We start from the raw sequence: 17587 nt of genomic DNA on the forward strand, positions 1-17587 counted from the left end.
GTGTTTTTCAGTTTGTCAGGCAGCAGTGGAGACATCCACTCTTTTTAAGGAATCGTAAATGTCCTTACCATGCAACCATTCTCTGGATGGCAGCTTTCCTCCGTCCCCAGCGGAGGACAGGGGCTCCCAGAGGCTGTCCTGGAGCAGTTTACTGCAGAGGCTGACAGAGATTAAGGGAACCAGCCAGAGGGTCACAGTGGATCAGTACTGCAGGAGTGAAACTGGTGAGTGACTACTGCCTTTTATATAAACTAATGCATGAATCATATCTTGCTACTTTGATTTAAATAAATGTTAAACTGAGTCAAGGTGGTAACATGCAGCTTGTCCTTTTGTTTCAGGGTCTGTGGCAGATCTCTCCGTCTCAGAGTTGGACAACAGCTTCTTTTATCCACTGGAGGAGAACTTGGCAACTGAGGTTGGATCCACCATCGCACAAAGCCTCAGCAATGCATCGCCTCTCCTGGGTTGCTCCAAACTCATCCTACCAGACTGTCTTCTCCACAATATCAGTCAGGAGCTCCTGCACTTGGCCCTCAGTGAGCCCTGTGGGCTCAGAGGGGCACTAATAGACCTGCATGTGGACAAGGGGGACCAGAGTTCCCTGTGCATGGTGGATGAAATAGCAGTGGATCCTTCCCTGGTCCCGACTTTCCACATGACCCTGGTGCTGAGACTGGAGTCCAGTGGACTGTGGCCGAAGGTTCAGAAGATGTTCAAAACCAACAAACCCCAACAGACGTCTGCACCATCTCGGAGGCTGAGTACACGCTTCAGAGCGATCAAGAGAAAACTGTACTGTTCTGGGGAGCTGCTCATCGAGGAGTGCTGCTGATCGGTCTGCCTGTCCCTGACAAACTGAATCCACACAGACTGTTAAAAAAAAATAAGGGCTGCTGCTTTACATGCAGTTTGGTTAAGAGTCTAATATTCATGTTAGAATGCACCATTAAGATGGTCCAAAAACAACAAGTGAATGCCTTTGTCTGTGTGTTACCTGCATATTCAGGTCTTTCATGGCAGCTACTTTTTTTTAACATCATGGGTAAATTTCTTCTGTGAAAGTGAACTCGCACCTGTAAGGGAATGGCTTATGATTTGATAGTCAAATATTGCCATCTGAAACTTATGTTTTGTATTTTTAACTACTTGAAAAACAGACGATAATAAATTATTTTTTTGGAATTTGTTGTGTTTTCTTCATTCACATACTATTTTGTCATAACTTTTCTTTTTCCCAATAATGCATTGTGAATTTTGATGCCAAATACCGACTGAATGGATCTTTTTTATTTAAGTTAAAGAAAGCAAACGTAGAGGTACAATTGAGTGTATTTTAAACATTTGAAAAACATTTATTGTCCCTGTATTTGTATTACATTGACGTAAATATCCTCCCAACACACAAAAACAAAAATATGAGAGAGAGAGAGAGCGAAGGAAATAATTCCAAATGAACAAATAATCTGTTTCTTAATGTAAACATTTATTAATATGCCATACATTATGCCAGTCTTTGTGAAGCAGAAAAATACAAAGCATTTCAGCAGTAACGCTCGTATTGTTAATGTGTGGAAATTCGGGGAGTGATGATACAGGCGGACCACGTCTTCCTCAGTAGAAATAAATGCCGGGTGCCCTATCCAAGATGGCGTCGCGCTACGACGTCGGATCCAACCTCGCAGTATTTTCCATACGCTACTTCCTGGTTTCGGTTGCTATGGCGCAGGGCACCTTAAACAGACCTCGCGTCAAAAGCTCTACAGCAAGCCAGAATTTCGAAAAAAACAACAACCTTGTGTTCTCTCTGGAGGCTAAAACATGTCGCAAAGGTAACCTTTCTATAAGCTTCGTACTTTATAACAGCGACTGTAAGTAACGACACTGCCTTGTGCAAAAACCTTCGTTTTGAGACTTGAGACTCACAAAAACCACCGTCAAACACTTGTTTTCTTACCAACAACGCATGAATACTTCCAAATATTTTGAAGGTTTTTGTATTTTTTGTCTGAAAACCTACACTTTTCATCTTTATCATTTAAATCAAAACACTGTAAACTACTACATCACAACCTTTACATACTCAGACTTCTTTAACTTGCTTTACATTCAGTTTGCATTGGAGACAACAATGCAAAAAAATCTGTTTGTACTTCTACTGAAGTGACGAAGGTGTGATACTTTAGTTCGTCAGAGAGGATTTTCACAATACTTCCCCGACTTAAATACTATATTGTACATATTTGCACGGTTTGGACATTGTTTGCCATCGCAATCTCAGACTATCACACATGAAAAGCCTTAAATTAATGACCAGATTGTTCACACTCTTGCAGGACTTACAACCAGATGTGGACAGATGCCATGGCCGAGCTCAGCCACTTGCTGACGGAGGAGATCCCCACTGAGCCCCTACTTCCAGAAAGGGACAGGGTGGTATTCTTCCAGCGCGTGGCCATGCTTTATGTGCGCTACCTCCAAATCCTCAGACAGCTGGAGACGGCCTATGACTTGATGGTCCACCCTCAGAAGAGAAGAGCCGTTCGGCTGGTTCTGGACGCTGTGATGGGGAGGGTGCTAGAGTTGAAGAATGAAATGGTTGAAAAGGAGTATTCCGAGTACCACTACATGGATGATATTGTTTACGACCTCAAGCTGATGCCGGTAAGTTTTATTTTTGACTGCACGCTTTCCTAAATTAGGAGTCCTGAAATCAGGATTAAGTCACTCTGAAGTATCAACACAAGACTCTTACTCCTATTTGAATTGTGTGTGTGTGTGTGTGTGTGTGTGTGTGTGTGTGTGTGTGTGTGTGTGTGTGTGTGTGTGTGTGTGTGTGTGTGTGTGTGTGTGTGTGTGTGTGTGTGTGTGTGTGTGTGTGTGTGTGTGTGTGTGTGTGTGTTGTCATCCGATCAGGCTGACCTAGAGATTCCTATTCCTCACTTCTTCCTTAATGAACGCAGCGAAGAAGTCCAAGAACGAAAGACAATGCTTGCGGATATTCTTAAAATGGTGGAAATTACTGAAAGCTCTGAGGTGGGAGACCCACACTCTGGGAACGTGTCACTTTCCAACTGCTTTTCTTCATTTTGTGTTGAATACAGATACATTTCCTATTGTTTCTCAGATTAATCGAAGAGTTTTGTTTACTGTCTTCTGGTGCCTACAGCTTCTACTGAGCAAGGCCATGAACCCAGAGGAGGCGATAAAGATCATTCAGGTGGCGGAGAGGGCACGACAAGGTCGCCTGAGAGCAAAGCTGAACGAAAGAAGCATACACTGGAATAAGATGTCCCGGGCGAAGAAGCTGAGCCCTGAAGTGGCTGCGACCTGCATTCAGAAGGTTGTTGGCCACCATTATATTGTCGTACGCGTCCTACTTTGCTTTGAGCCATTCCTTATGCTCGCGTATTTCTTGTGAAATGTGACGTCCAGGTGTGGCGGGGGTACGTACAGAGGAAGAGGACGAAGATTGCTCGCGAGGAGGAAATGATTTTTCTGGGAATGGTGAGGAATAATGATACATTTACTTCACAACGTGAAATAATGATATTCTTGCTTGAGGCCTATTTAGTTTACATTCTTTTATACATAATAGGAGAAATGACAAAAAAAGTACAGTTTACTATAAATGTTCTTACCATTACATACTAGAAAAAAAAAAAAAGTAGGCATTCTTTTGGAAAATGTTTTGTTTTACAGAAAGCAGCGTTTCACTTCATGTCTGGGTCACTATGTTCCCAGACTATGGATCCAAAGTATCTGACGCCATGCCCTGCAGAAGTCACGGCTGATGCCACTGTTGTTGCAACGCGCCTTAAGCGGGACGCGCACGAGGATCTGTTCCAGAGATCTGCAGTGACCGTCACTAAAGAACTACGGGAGATGGAGGGTCGCGACATGAGCGAAACCAAGAAGGAACAAATTCGCCAGTGGTTCTTTGAATGCCGGTAGAGTTCGTATTCATGATTTTTTTTTTGCTATGATCATCAAGTACAATCCCACAAAATGAATCTAATCACGGATTGTAGCGTCACTGCTTATGTCTTCTGCTTTTTATTCCCAATAGTAACAGAACTGGAGTGTTTCCAGACTACCCAGATGAAGAGGATGGGGGCTCTGCCCTCATTTTTGCCGAAAAGGACCCTCAGCAGGTGAAACTCCACCGCCACTACAAAGTATATCTCGTTGTGCATTAAGTTCATCTACAGGAAGTCCTTTTTGACGTATGCTTGTAGTTAATGGAAGAAATTATTGCAAAAGAAGCGGAAAATGCCAACAGTAAACCCAAAGAAAAAGAAGACAAGAAGGCCAAAGGGAAGAAGAACAAGAGCAACGATGAAAAGGAGGTAAAGGGACCAGGCTGTGTTGAACAGGAAGTTACTGCCGGAATTCTATTTTTCTCTGCTGCTTTCCTCAATTCTAATTTTCTCTGGGGACAAAGGGAGAGGAGGCAGGGCTGAAGATGCTCCCTTCTGCTTTTCTGTCCGATTTGGACGTGGAACAAAAAACCTTCAGAGGTATGTCGGAATGCAACATCAAAGATGGTTGTACTTCACTGTTTATGACGCTCTTCATGAAAACGTGTTTGTTTGTTTTTTGGGCCAAGATTATTAAACTGTGATCGTTTGACAATTTGATTATTTCCCATCTTCAGATTTTTGGCAATCCCGTAACGAGTCTGCAAACTTCAACCAAAGACACGACGTGGAGCTCCTCAAGGAGGAGATGAGGAAAGCCCTGGAAGCAGAGATTCGGGTTAAGGTGTGGCTGCTTGTCGAGCCGAAAACATTTTACAGGCCCGACTTATTCATGGGACGCGGCGTACTTTAGCAGTTCCAGTGTTGAAATCAGATCACAGTCCACTCGTGCACTCACTCCTCCGCTGTGCTCGTTCCAGGTGGATGAAGAGATGAGACAGGAGCTCGCTGAATGGAAGCTCTCTATAGATAATGACAAGGGCAGTAAAACAAAAGCAAATGCTAAGGTATTTAAAGAAAAAAGACGACAGGCACAATTTACAATAATTCCCTTGAGCCGTCACCCAGTTGCATCTTATTTTCTTTTCTTGCAGAAGAAAAAAGGATCAAAGAGTGGTAAGAAGAAGAAAAAAGAAAAGGATCTGACAGCTGACAGGTGAGGTCACACACACCCTGTTTAAGCAAAGCATCTCATCTTTAGGCACAGAATCGGGTTGCATGAAGGTTTTTGGGAAATGCAAATGCGGGATGTGATGAGAACCTATTTTGTTTATATCTAGGACCCTTGAGTCTCTGTGTAAAGAACTGGTGGAACAGGGCTTGTTGAAACAGGCAAACAATGTCAGGATGCAGGATTACTTGGGTAAGACAGTGTGTATATACGGACCAACGATCTATCTTTTGCTCAGCTTTTATGTTTTATTGCATCGTTTTGAACTGATTACAAAGTATGTTTGTGCACACACACACACACAACCCTGAAACCTTCATTGACACATAGGGTCCTTGAATTACTGAACTCTGGTGTAATTGGCCTCTTCTCGGGTTTGACCGATCAGAATCTGGCTCTGTGATCTCTACAATCAAGTTTAAACTGTGCACTCAATCGTCACTTCATTAAATTCATATCTTTGAATTAAAACGACTTGTGCCGGCAAATATTCTGCCTAAATATCGATTACAAAAATGGCTTAAAATGTCAGACTGTTCAGAGATTTGTGTCGCCAAGCCGAACTTGATTGTGGTGACGGGGGTTTCTGTATTTCACCCGCCTCAACGTTATGATTCCTTGTTAAATGACAACGTAAAAGACATGAGTTCTTCTTGTAATTCCTTCTTTGTAGGCGACTATAACTATCTTGGAACGACTCTCAGGCAAAATGACATCGAACCCATGCCATCGTTGTCAGATGTACGACAAGTCTTAACCCTTTTCGCGGTTTTGCCTTTAGGTATGAGAATTATCGAATTCACGTCCAGATCACTGAACCATCAAGTTCTGAAAAGGCCCGTGACTTGTAACTGAGAGTGCGTGTTGTTTTCAGGCTCTCAGGCTGTGCATGAGAAGGCTCCTCTGATAAAGGCCATCCTGCTGGCGGGGCCCGCCGGCGTGGGGAAGAAGATGTTGGTCCACGCAGTGTGCCAGGAGACGGGAGCCAACCTGTTCGATCTGTCTCCTCTGAACACGGCGGGGAAGTACCCGGGCAAGAGTGGCCTCGCCATGATGCTCCACATGGTGTTTAAGGTGAGAACTTGCTGCTTTTTTGTAGTTCTAGAGGTCACATCCTTTTTCCCCCATGTGTGTTGAATGGAGTTTTCAACTTATTAATTACTTCCACAGTGGCTGGTTAGAATGCATCTATGAATGGTTAAGTTTCACATGTGTGCTGCATCTGGCCCTGATGTTGGGATAACTTTGTAGTGAATGCTCCTCTTGGGAATAAACGTTTCAGATTGGCTTACAGGGAGGGGGGAAAAAGAAAAGTACAAATTGTGATACTCAGAAAAATCTTCACACAGGTGGCGAGACTGCTTCAACCGTCGGTCATATGGATCGAAGACACAGAGAAAATGTTCTACAAGAAAGTTCCTAAAGAAGAAAAAGAGGTACTCCTGAACAAAATGAGGGCCCAGGGAGGGTTTTTTTTCTTCTTTTTATTCTTAACTCACTTTGAATTTCCAATCTGTAAACAGCTGGACCCGAAGCGGTTGAAGAAAGATTTGCCCAAGTGCCTCAAGCTGATCAAAGGGGAGGATCGTGTCCTGATAATCGGAACTACTAAAGACCCACTCAGTGCCGATATTAAGCCGTTGTGTAAAATGTACAGCAAAATCATCCTCATCCCAAGACCCGACTACGGCTCAAGATGCAGTAAAAACTGAAAACACACTGACCAAATGACAGATTTGATTGTCATTCCGTTCTTTGGGGGTTTGTGAGTTGACTCTTGTTTTTGCCTCCAGTCTTGTGGAAGCAACTTATCAAAAACCATGGCGGTGAGGTGACGGAGGCCTTGGACCTCAGCTCTCTGGCCAAGGTTTCTGACGGCTACACTCCAGGTCACATGGTGCGGGTGATCCAGAGCGTCATCACGAAGCGCCGCGTCCTACAGCAGGAGAAGAGACCAATCACCGCCGCTGAATTTGTGGTCCCGCTAGCCAAATTTGACCCCGTGTTCCAGGAGGAAGAGGAAGCCCTAAAAGTACATCCAACATTTACATTCAGCTTTCAACTTTGTTCTTTTATATAAAAAAATAAATAAAACTGAATTATTGGTGGTTGTGGGCAGAAACGTTGAACCTGACCACATCCACCAAAGTAACTATAGTACTCACGTAGGTACTGAAAATCACTTAAACTATCAGAGGTCAACAAGATTTTCTATATGGAGCTTTTTTTCTTGGCTTGTGTTTGATTATATCGTTTAATTTTTATTTTTTTTCTAAAACCAGAACTGGTATGGAAAGACCCCCCTGGGAAAGAAACGGATAAAAGCTGCCACTGGAAAGGAAGACGAAGCACCGGCTAAAGGCAAAAATGCAAAGAAGAAAGGAAAGAAATAATGTTTGCATCGGTTTTCAGCTGACTTTTATTAAAGGTTGTGAAGTCAATTTGAAAAAAAAAGGTTTCGACTATTTTTCCCTCCCCCCAACCAATCTTCCTTCAGCGTTTTATTAATGAAAGTTTTATGTTCTACTTTGTAAATGATCTGCCACAAAAGAAAGACTTTATAACCGAGTCAAAAGAGACAATATAGGACTTTGTATTGAGCTGGAGGAAGTGTGAACAATACAAGCATTTTTTTTTTTAAGGTTAATGTCCCCAAATGTTTTTTTTTTCCATTTTAAAGTTTTGTATCAGCCCATTGTGAACGTGCAACAAACTGAGTCAGCTGTAAGGAAGTGTAGAGCACGGTCTTAAGAAGTAAGCCAAATTTCTCTGCAGCTACAGTAAATAAACCTATCTCACAAATAGTATCTTGGTTTTAGTCATTTAGTTAGTATTCTTGGGTTCCACCTAAATTCATCGGTCGTACAAGAGAAAATAAGCATCAGACAATCAAAGGATAGATTTAATTTAAAGAATCCTTTATACAATTTAAGCATGATAATTTAATAAATAGGTTTTACTTTTATTTGTGCAACAAATTTCATGATCATATTCCAACAGGCTACAAGCAAATCCACATAACATTACTGCTCACTGTCCAATACACCCCGCACTGTTAAAGTAAAATGAATATTTACATGGTTAAGAACTATAAAAATTACACACTTTTCTTGCGAGTGGCTCAGACATATGTCTATGAGAAGAGAAGGCCATGAAGTTTCTCAAAATGTTTTCAGGAAAACAGGAAAAAAAAAAAGGGAAAAAAAGACTGAAACAGAGAACGCTAATCTCAGCAGCTCGTTTCACCATTCCAACAGACTAATGTTTCTATTTTCCACCATGACATCCCCGGTGGGACTCTCACTGATGTAAAGACACTACGATGTCGGCAGTCGTCTCAAAAGCATTCTCACAGTTCTACAGGAAGTCAATCTACATGGAGGTGCAGAGAATTTCCCTGATGAGGTCTGCTGCCCACTGGATGTAAGGCATGTTTGATTCTCTTGGATTACTGCAGGTTTTCGCTCAAATTCGAGTGGGCTCAGGCCGATTTCTTCTTATTAGTTTCAAGTAGTGACGAACCTACGGGAAACAAAGGCATCGGCATGAGTTGTGCAGCCACCACTTGTGGTAATGTGAGCGAATGTGTTTCTCGTCTTTCAGTTTTTGAGAGGCGGTCACGACGAAGGAGGGTCAGAATATTTCATTTTATGTACATTTGGACAGAAATTCTTGCAAGTGTAGTAGAGGAGAGACAATAAGAATTATGACAACGATGTGAGTGCAACTAAAAGCGTCAGTGGTATGAGAGGGAGTTCTGCTTGGGACAAGGCCAGTTCAACCCAACACGTACTGGAAGCCCACACGGGCAAATTCATTAAGGGGATTTCCAACATCTAAAAGCAATCGTGTCATTCAATATTGTGCCGGTCAAATCAGCTCAACCTTTAGAAGAGATGGTTGCTGTTCATGTATTGCTATGCCACCTTGTCAGTTTGTTTTGTTCCAGCAGTGACTCTGACAGCTCAAAGGCCAATTTTGACATTTTTTGCCGTTAACATCCTCCTAGCTCCATGTTATCAAACGCCATCTTTCTTTTCATGAACGATAAAAACAGTGACATGCACAAAGCACAAGTTTTCATTTATTTTTTTGCCCATGCTATTATCCTTACTGATCACGATTTGGAATTTTAGTGAATTAACCTATAAGTGTTTGGAAAAGAACTGATTTATCTTTATACTGTTGACTGTATAAATATAAACTGTTTGATTAGTCAAGGTATTCATTAAGTTTGTCTCATTTCCAGTGTATTAAAAAAAACAACAACTTTGCCTTCAGTTGTCAATGATAATCCATTACAGTGATTAGTCTCTGACGACTTTTCATTGGGAAAGCGTTCACACAGCACTGTTAGCAGAGTCCGCTCTATAAAGAACTCCTGGTGCAGCAAAGTGCTCAGAGGAAAACAGACATCGGAGACAACACGGCACACTTAACTATCTGGTGTCAGCACCATCATAAGTTAATGGATAAAAATAAAACCAACTGCTTGCTGCATTTCATTTAAAGGGATAGAAACTGGAGACTGGCCAGCTGGAGTCAAATGATGGAGAGTGTGTTTGATCCATAGCTTGTAAAGTCTTTGCAGCGGTAATGATCACGTTGTGAGGTTTGTGCTCACATACCCATATCCACGTGTCCAAGTGCTTTCTATCCATCCAATATAACCTGAATCTCAGATAGTCTGGAACAGCTGGGAGTCCCCATCCTCTGTGCCCTTTGGTATAACTCGGAATCGCCAAAGTAACGAGCACGATAGAGTAACCCTTCCTCTGAAAGCACAAAGAACAAGAGCACATCAGCACTTCACACTTCAAATGATTCGACCTGTGAAAGTGAAATCACAGAATTCTGCCGCAGGAAATAGATGCATTCCAATTATTAAATTACTCCTTTCAAGGTTGAGCATCATTTGCAAGACACTAAAAAGTGTCTTAACCATTGTGCTGCTTTAAATCATTTATACTGTTCAAAGGTTAAAATATAATTTAGCTGTTTTGCCTTCCCTGTAGAAACAGTAAACTGGATGTCTTTGAATGAACAAAAAAGGTAGTGATCCCGTGACACCGAACTACGACCCAAAGTGATCCTTAAAGAAAAACTAAACAACAAGTCGGGAGCAGTCGCGCTATGAACTCACTCTGCTGCTTCTCTTTCCAACAGTTGTTTCGGAGGTTCGAGATGTAGTCTTCTTCCACACTTCTCTCGACACTCTTCAGGGAATTCCCAGAATATTCTTCATTAAACCGGTCCCCCACAAAGAAAGGCACCTTCAAGTGTGTTGTATGCCTTTTGTGAATATGCCCAGCTGACCTAGAGAGACACAACACCTTATAGCGACGTGCAACACGGGTATTATCACTCAAACGTGGGAGGCGAGCCACTTACGGGCGGTAGCTAAGGCTGTACGGAGGCTGTGTGACCATCATCTGGCTGAGAGCAGAGACGATGATGAGGATTAAGATGGGCATCAGCTGAACAAACAGAGCGAGGCCTCCCTGAACATCGAGAAGGAAAAATACATAAGTGTTCATAACAAAGTACTGAAATCAAGGATAATTATGTAATAAAATCACAGCTTACATCTCTTTGCTGCTCTCTTCTTTCTTGTCTATTATGGTGCCCAAAGTGCATTCTTCCATTTCTGTAAACATGTACATTGTCTAGAAGGAAAGAAAGCAACGTAGAAATACGTTTTTACCGCTATTCACAAATCCACAGTGGTATTAAGCTATGAAGCCACATTGTCAGCACACAAATGAGATTTTAAGAAAATAGCCAAAATGTCAAATTCCAGTTCAAGTGGCTCAACAGGAGATCACCATTGTTGTTGTGAATCATCTCTGCGCTCAGACTAGTGTCATTAAAAATGCTGCCAACCTTCTTTTCAGTAGACTGCTATAAATAGTTTCCCTGTTGGTGACTTCAACACACTCATCCCACGAGGTTGATAATGGAGCTCTAATAGAGATCCCACTGCTGGTCCTGTGGCAGATATGACTGCTTTATCTTCCAGAGCACAAGCGTCCTTATTCAGCCTTCACAAACGGGTGCAGGGATTTGGACGTCTTTGACAGCTGTCGACTCTCAGTCACTTAAAAGTTTGACCTCTCCATATGTGTGAAGGACGAGCGGAACTTTTTAATGAATTACTGTGTGTTAAGGTTGTCATCTAAAAGATGTTCCACCTCACGCTTATCATCCGACTCCTCAATATCTGAAATAGTACAACTATTTTTTGCATCACTGGCAAATCCAAGTCTGGAGTTGGAGGTGTTCGCTCTGAAGAGTGTGAAGGGCATAAGACTCAGGAGGGAGCCCAGCGGGAGCTCTTCTTTTTACAAAGAGGTGTGACTCTGACTTGTTGTGGTCAGTTAACAAGAAAGTCAGTAACATATGAAGTCAAAGAATTCAGTAAGTGTTCCAAATCACTGGCCAGGCAGCAGGTCATTACAGAGAGCAAATTACAGCCCTTGGAAGCATGCTTTGCAGGGAAACACACCTGAATAGGCCACCTGATTATTTCCCGGCCTTTACTTACTTGATGGGAACCCACCACCGAAGAACATATTGAAGAGGTCCTCAGGTGAAATGTCTGCTTCAAAATCACGGTGCTGCCTGTGTCGGGTCGGGTGTGTTCTCTCCTCTCCATACTGGTCGTACTGTCTCCGTTTCTCAGCATTGCTCAGAAGAGCGTAGGCATTACCAATAGCTAAAAAATAAAAATAAAAATAAAAACACAAAGAAAACCCACCAAATAGTTGCGATGAAAGTTGATTACATGCAGTCCAGAACACTCATTGGTGAATTTCAATATACCTTTAAATGCTTCTGTGGCTCCAGGAGCATGGTTTTTATCAGGATGAAATTTTAAAGCCAGCTTTCTGTAAGCCTTTTTGAGATCCTCTTCAGAAGCAGTTTTTTCAACTCCCAGAATTTGGTAGTAATCCTTACAGCTCTTTATCCTGAATTTAAAAAAAAAAAAAGAATGAAAAAAAACAAAACAAACAACAACAAAAAAAAAAACACCCACAACAACAGACAATAAGAAAAATCCAAACATTAGTTGCAAAACATACAACTCCTTCCTGAGACCTGGTGACAGGAAGTGATGTTGCAAACAGAATTAATAGATGGTAGCAGAATTAAGAGTACATTTAATGGATTTATAACAACACTGCTTGAACTCTAAAGACAAACAAATACAGTTTGTACAAGTTGGGCGTTTTGGAAACAGTCATTTATGAATTAATGTACAATTATGAGTAGCTTAAATTCTGTAACATGCATTTTTAAGTATAAGAGATATATGAATCCAAATATCTCAGATAATTTTTAATCATCTTTTAGATTTTCCTTTATCTTGTGAGATATACAAGGTCACGGTAAGAACTGATGTAGGAAAATAAGAGCCTTATTTGAATTCACTCAAATTATCGATTTAAAAAAGGCATTTATTTCATGATATACGACCTTGATGGAGAACTGATGTTTAGTCTCTGCAGTGATCACTTTCCAGCAGTTAGTTCGATCAAAGAGGGCAGGGAATCATGGATTATCTGCCAATACTTCTGAATGACAAGCTCAACTAAACACCACATGTTAACTTTTAACATCGTTGTTTGCAGTATGTACCCACCATTAGCATAGCTCACAAAGTGTGATCATGTTTTAGTTCCTAAAACAGTTTGATAAGGCATCTTAGCTGCCAGTTGCCATTTACTGGTAGGATGCATTTCAACTTTTAGTTTCTTCTGTGAACAATCCCACCCTCTAATGGAAAGCCACACAGCACAGAGGTTGGGGGGGAACTGATGGGGGCCGAGGGTCTTGCTCAGGGACCCACAGTGGTATTTGGCAGGTATTTAACCTGTTCTGTGATGGAGTGGAAACCTGTCCATGGTGTACCCTGTCTCCACCCGTATGTTAGCTGGACACTTATGAGTTTGATAGGTGGATATATGCTGTTAATAACAATTTCTAAAAGGTCTAATAGTATTATTATGTAAAACGAAGCTTCGGAAAGCCTCACCCAGCAAATTTGGGATGGTTTCCTCACATTACTCTGTTTATCCTGCTTAGTTTCACCCAACTCAAGTGAGTCAAGATCAATACATGTCACTAATAACATCAATTTAGACAGATAAATTTACAGCTCTGTGTATCACATTTTACAGACAATCGAATTTTCATCCTATATTCTTGATAGAAGAAGAAGAATCAATAACATATGCAAAATGCTCCCAGTTCGACTGACTTTCTGACGGCCTCCAGCTGCTCCGTGGTGTACGACTTGGCCGACTCCGAGGCTCCATGTGCGGACGCATCCGTCTCCTGTCGATGCCTCATTCTGGGCCCGTCTCCGTTTATATGACTGCCGTTCTCATCTGGAGGCTTTCCGTTCTGTGCTAGGGACTCCAACAAGCCTGGAAAAGAGAAACAGACGGGAGACTTGGTGTCCAGGGTTTCCACCTGCTTCGTTAGCTCGCGACGAGATGCGGCTAATAGTTAGCACGCTGGATGCTAACAACGACAAGGAGCGCGGCGAAAATATAAACTCTGGGCCAGCCCAGCACGAATTAAGCGAATAACCGACTGAGTAAATAGGTGAAATGCAGGTGGAGATGGAAAACTACAAATACCAGCCTGTTGAAGGAAGCAGCTGGTGTAACGTTAAGACCTTAATGCTAGCGTTAGCTGATTAGGTTTCACGGCCATGGCCCACTGCGCGAGGAAAAAAAAGAGGAAAGAGGCCGATTACTCGACGTACTTCTGGCTTGATCTGTGGGAAACAAACGCTGCGCCTTCTCCAGAAACTTCCTGGCTTTGTCGGCCTGGTTGCTGCTCAGCGCATTTACAGCTATTTTGATGCACCGCTCCGCTTCGTCCTTGTTTGAGTCCATCTCGAAGCGGAAATGTTTACCTGCCCCGCGACGCGCGGACATGACGTTTTGACGGGCTCCGTCTCATAGATGTGACGTCATCGCAAGCGTGTGTGTTTCTCCTTCAAGATCTTTGGAGTTTGCCGGGAGTTTACATGCGTCTCTGTCATCGCCACACATTTCAACAACCGCCGTCATGTCTCTGGCAGCAGCTTGCAGCAGGTCAGTCACTTCTGTCACAAGTCACATCCTGAACTCTTTCAGGAAAACCTGCCGGCTGCGGTTTATTTCCACGGACACGTCTGAAGCCGACCGGCGGAAGCCACCAAGGAAAAGGTGGCGAAAATTTCACAAGAGCCCCTGCTCGTCTGATGGTCAGTCGTGGGAGGAGAGGCTGGCTGATGTGGTCACCCCTCTGTGGAGGCTGAGCTATGAGGAACAGCTGGAGCTCAAGCAGAAGCAACAGGAGAAGATCTTGTCCCAGCTCTCATGTGACCCCTATTCCCCTCATTCCCCGTTATGTGACAGAAGTAGACCTCTCTTCCCTGTGCTGCCTATCCTGCCATCACCAGTCACAGAGGGCTATCGCAACAAGTCCTCTTTTTCTGTAAACAGAGGAGTGGATGGGAATCCAAAGACAGTTGGGTTTTATGTGGGCTTGGCTAAGGAGAGAAACATTGTCTGTGTCAGTGGAGATCATTTGCTCAACATGCCAGAGAAGCACAAACTGGTGGCCAGATGCTACCAGGAGTTCATCCGCTCCTCCCCACTGGAGCCCTGCCTGCTCTTCCACGCAGGGGGTCACTGGAGGGAGGTGACGGTGAGGACCAATGCGCAAGGCCACACTATGGCCATAGTCTACTTTCACCCACAGACGCTCACGCCAGAAGAAGTGGCTGCCCACAAGGCGGACCTCGTGGAGTTCTTCACACAAGGTCCCGGATCGATCTGTCAGCTGGACTCTCTGTTCTTCCAGGAGAGCACCATGACCCGCTGCACGCATGAAGAGTCCCCCTACCAGCTCCTGTATGGACAACCACACATTTATGAGGAGGTAGTATGAGTCCCTGATAGGACATGCTTGGACTCTGCCAAGAAGGTTTTTCCTTTTATACATTATAAGTTTCTTTTGTAAAAAAAAAAAAAAAAATAATCCATAGGCAAATTAAAGCACCACCCTCCTTGTGTTAGTGTATCTTCTAGTGTATATTTTTCAACATTACAAATTACACTTAGCATGAATTAAGTTCTCATAATGAGTGATTCAGGGACATTTTTAAGTATTTAACCTTTCACATATTTCTTTTTATTATGATCTTTAAAAATAATAATGTAGGGAAAAGAAATCTTGATGATCTGCAAATTTTTCCTTTTGCTGCCCCCCATGAATTAGTAATAATAAATAATAATAATAATAATAAATAATAATCATAATCACAATCATATATTATAAAATAATAATGATAATAAAATAATCCTCTTATACCCCCCAGGGGATGAATACTTTGGACACCACTGTTCAAATCAGTATTGTTTCGCCATGTCACCATTTCATAACTTGTACTGCAACAGGACTTAATCCTGTGAACCGACAGAAGCTATTTATGAAGGCAATTTCTCATGTGATTACACTCTGTTATTCAGATTGATGACACCGAGGTATTTTGTGACTCACAGGTGCTGGGCTTCAAGTTTCGCGTCTCTGCTGATGCCTTTTTCCAGGTGAACCAGTCGGCTGCTCAGGTGTTGTACGGCACAGTGAGAGACCTGTGTGTCCCAAACGCTGAGGACGGTGGGACACTTCTGGATGTGTGCTGTGGCACAGGCGCCATCGGCATCACCGCATCCCCCAAAGTGGACAGAATTATTGGCATAGAGCTCATTAAGCAGGCGGTGGAAGACGCCACGCACAACGCAGCTCTGAACAACGTACTGAACTGCCAGTTTTTGTCTGGGAAGGCAGAGGTGGTGCTTCCTGGCCTCATGTCTTCTTTGAGCTCCGCAGGCGGAGGCCTCACTGCTGTGGTGAACCCTGCTCGAGCTGGCCTCCACTACAGAGTGATCCGGGCTTTACGGAATCAACCCACCATTCGCCGGCTGGTCTACGTTTCATGTAAACCAGACGGAGAAGCGATGAGGAACTTCAGGGAGCTCTGCTGTGCTCCAGACGCAAAGAAAAAACTGACAGGGGAGGCCTTTACTCCAACTCTGGCGGTGCCGGTGGACATGTTTCCACATACTCCACACTGTGAACTGCTGTTACTGTTTGAGAGGTAGTGCAATCTCTTATGTTTGGAGATGTCTGGTTGATTTTGAAAGCCAGAGTTGGAGTTGAATGATGATGAGCTATGTTCTGGATGAGATCAGAAAAGTATGTGACTCCGTACTATTAAATTACAACCGACTCTGTAAGCTTTTCGTTCTTGAGTCTGTATTGAGCTGCAACGTAGTTATCAACCTGGCAATTTATCACTTTTGTCACAAAACATTAGCAAATAGCCAACAGCCTGAAACACAAAGGGATTCAAATGATAAACTGATATAATGTGATATAACAGTGAAAAGGCTGGCTGTTCTTTTCTGATGACCACCTTGGGCATAACTAGGGGACTGCTATCACATTTTAATATGGTAATATATCATCACATGATGTTGTGCAACATCAGCAGACTTATGGTAAAGATTTATGATGCTACTCTGTGAAATTCCCTTTTTTTTATGGTATGTTGTGAAAGATTGCAATATAAGATTAAATGTACTGATATATTATCACATTTTACGATGAACCCTTATGACTTTATGACTTGGTGCTTTGATATTGGTGTTCCTGATCTAATCAGATCTCCAGATATCCAAATCATCTACTTATCAGTTTGACCAAATACCAATAGCTTGAGTTAAATCATGCGTCACCTGCCTCTCACCTCTGATGACAACCATCATCCCTTCCTTCCTCACCTCTGATCATGTTCCATCATCCCTCAATATGCTGCGAGAAACCTGCCTCTCACAGCTTCAATACAAGCACTATGAGCAGTTTCAGTTTGGTGTCTGTCCTCAAGAACGCCGCAGAAAGCCCTCGTCACCAACGACCTCCTGACTGCGTCCAACGCTGAACGTTTATCCACCTTCCTCCTTGAACTGAACCATCTCCCACTCCATCCTCCCCTGAGTGGCATCCATTGAACTATTGCACATACCTTTGGGATGGTCGACACCATACCTGCCTGGTCGCTCTCAGTTCATTCAGTTAAAATCTTTCACGTCCCAGCCATCTTCTCTTTATTCCGGGGGTCCACCAGGGCTCTGTCCTGGGTCCATTCCTCTGTATTGATTGGCCATAGTTATAGTTTCTAAGCTCTACCTTTCCACCTTGTTCAGCAAAATAGCATATTGCTTGCATAATTATTATATCGTCTTTTCTCGATAGATCTAATGACTGTTGTACTGTGCGTGACTGTCCAACTTTGAGAAAAACATCCTCACTAATCTAATCTGCCAGTGATGGGCAAACGTCCAACCTTGTGATAGGATAGAATTATTGACACAGA

General features: G+C 42.8%; 4 protein-coding genes across 4 annotated transcripts; 3 read left to right on the forward strand and 1 right to left on the reverse strand.

Moving 5' to 3' along the window:
- LOC308121117 (DNA damage-inducible transcript 4 protein-like) lies at positions 1-1183 on the forward strand. The gene is made up of 2 exons (XM_080482196.1): positions 1-224; positions 342-1183. The coding sequence occupies exons 1-2, from the start codon at positions 59-61 to the stop codon at positions 833-835; spliced, it is 660 nt and encodes a 219-aa protein (XP_080338322.1). The 5' UTR covers positions 1-58; the 3' UTR covers positions 836-1183.
- A 465-nt stretch (positions 1184-1648) lies between these two features.
- LOC308120412 (dynein regulatory complex protein 11) lies at positions 1649-8378 on the forward strand (the record flags this gene model as incomplete). The annotated part of the gene is made up of 19 exons (XM_080481017.1): positions 1649-1832; positions 2318-2664; positions 2917-3036; positions 3170-3343; positions 3436-3507; positions 3745-3950; positions 4070-4154; positions 4239-4349; positions 4445-4520; positions 4658-4764; positions 4901-4987; positions 5075-5136; positions 5261-5343; positions 5825-5932; positions 6026-6225; positions 6501-6587; positions 6675-6852; positions 6945-7183; positions 7434-8378. 19 exons carry the CDS (start codon positions 1649-1651, stop codon positions 7542-7544), a joined length of 2637 nt encoding a protein of 878 aa, XP_080337143.1. The 3' UTR covers positions 7545-8378.
- dnajb12a (DnaJ heat shock protein family (Hsp40) member B12a) lies at positions 7543-14760 on the reverse strand. Its single transcript, XM_080481337.1, has 9 exons — positions 13925-14760; positions 13412-13580; positions 11974-12119; positions 11696-11866; positions 10738-10817; positions 10543-10652; positions 10295-10467; positions 9780-9926; positions 7543-8673 (listed from the first exon to the last, which is right to left on the reverse strand). The coding sequence occupies exons 1-8, from the start codon at positions 14097-14099 to the stop codon at positions 9805-9807; spliced, it is 1146 nt and encodes a 381-aa protein (XP_080337463.1). The 5' UTR covers positions 14100-14760; the 3' UTR covers positions 7543-8673; positions 9780-9804.
- trmt2b (tRNA methyltransferase 2 homolog B) lies at positions 14129-16817 on the forward strand. Its single transcript, XM_080481336.1, has 2 exons — positions 14129-15090; positions 15714-16817. The coding sequence occupies exons 1-2, from the start codon at positions 14233-14235 to the stop codon at positions 16311-16313; spliced, it is 1458 nt and encodes a 485-aa protein (XP_080337462.1). The 5' UTR covers positions 14129-14232; the 3' UTR covers positions 16314-16817.
- The last annotated feature ends 770 nt before the right edge of the window (positions 16818-17587 follow it).

Source organism: Lipophrys pholis (assembly GCF_963383615.2).
Source record: "Lipophrys pholis genome assembly, chromosome: 15".
Lineage (NCBI taxonomy): Eukaryota > Metazoa > Chordata > Actinopteri > Blenniiformes > Blenniidae > Lipophrys > Lipophrys pholis.

Coding starts and splice junctions, on each gene's coding strand:
- trmt2b (XM_080481336.1), top strand. CDS start 14,233: ATGTCTCTGGCAGCAGCTTGCAGCAGGTCAGTCACTTCTGTCACAAGT. Junction 15,091..15,713: donor AACCACACATTTATGAGGAG/GTAGTATGAGTC, acceptor TGTGACTCACAG/GTGCTGGGCTTCAAGTTTCG.
- dnajb12a (XM_080481337.1), bottom strand. CDS start 14,099: ATGTCCGCGCGTCGCGGGGCAGGTAAACATTTCCGCTTCGAGATGGAC. Junction 13,581..13,924: donor TCCCACAGATCAAGCCAGAA/GTACGTCGAGTA, acceptor TCTCTTTTCCAG/GCTTGTTGGAGTCCCTAGCA. Junction 9,927..10,294: donor TTGGAAAGAGAAGCAGCAGA/GTGAGTTCATAG, acceptor TTGTGCTTTCAG/AGGAAGGGTTACTCTATCGT.
- LOC308121117 (XM_080482196.1), top strand. CDS start 59: ATGTCCTTACCATGCAACCATTCTCTGGATGGCAGCTTTCCTCCGTCC. Junction 225..341: donor GTACTGCAGGAGTGAAACTG/GTGAGTGACTAC, acceptor CTTTTGTTTCAG/GGTCTGTGGCAGATCTCTCC.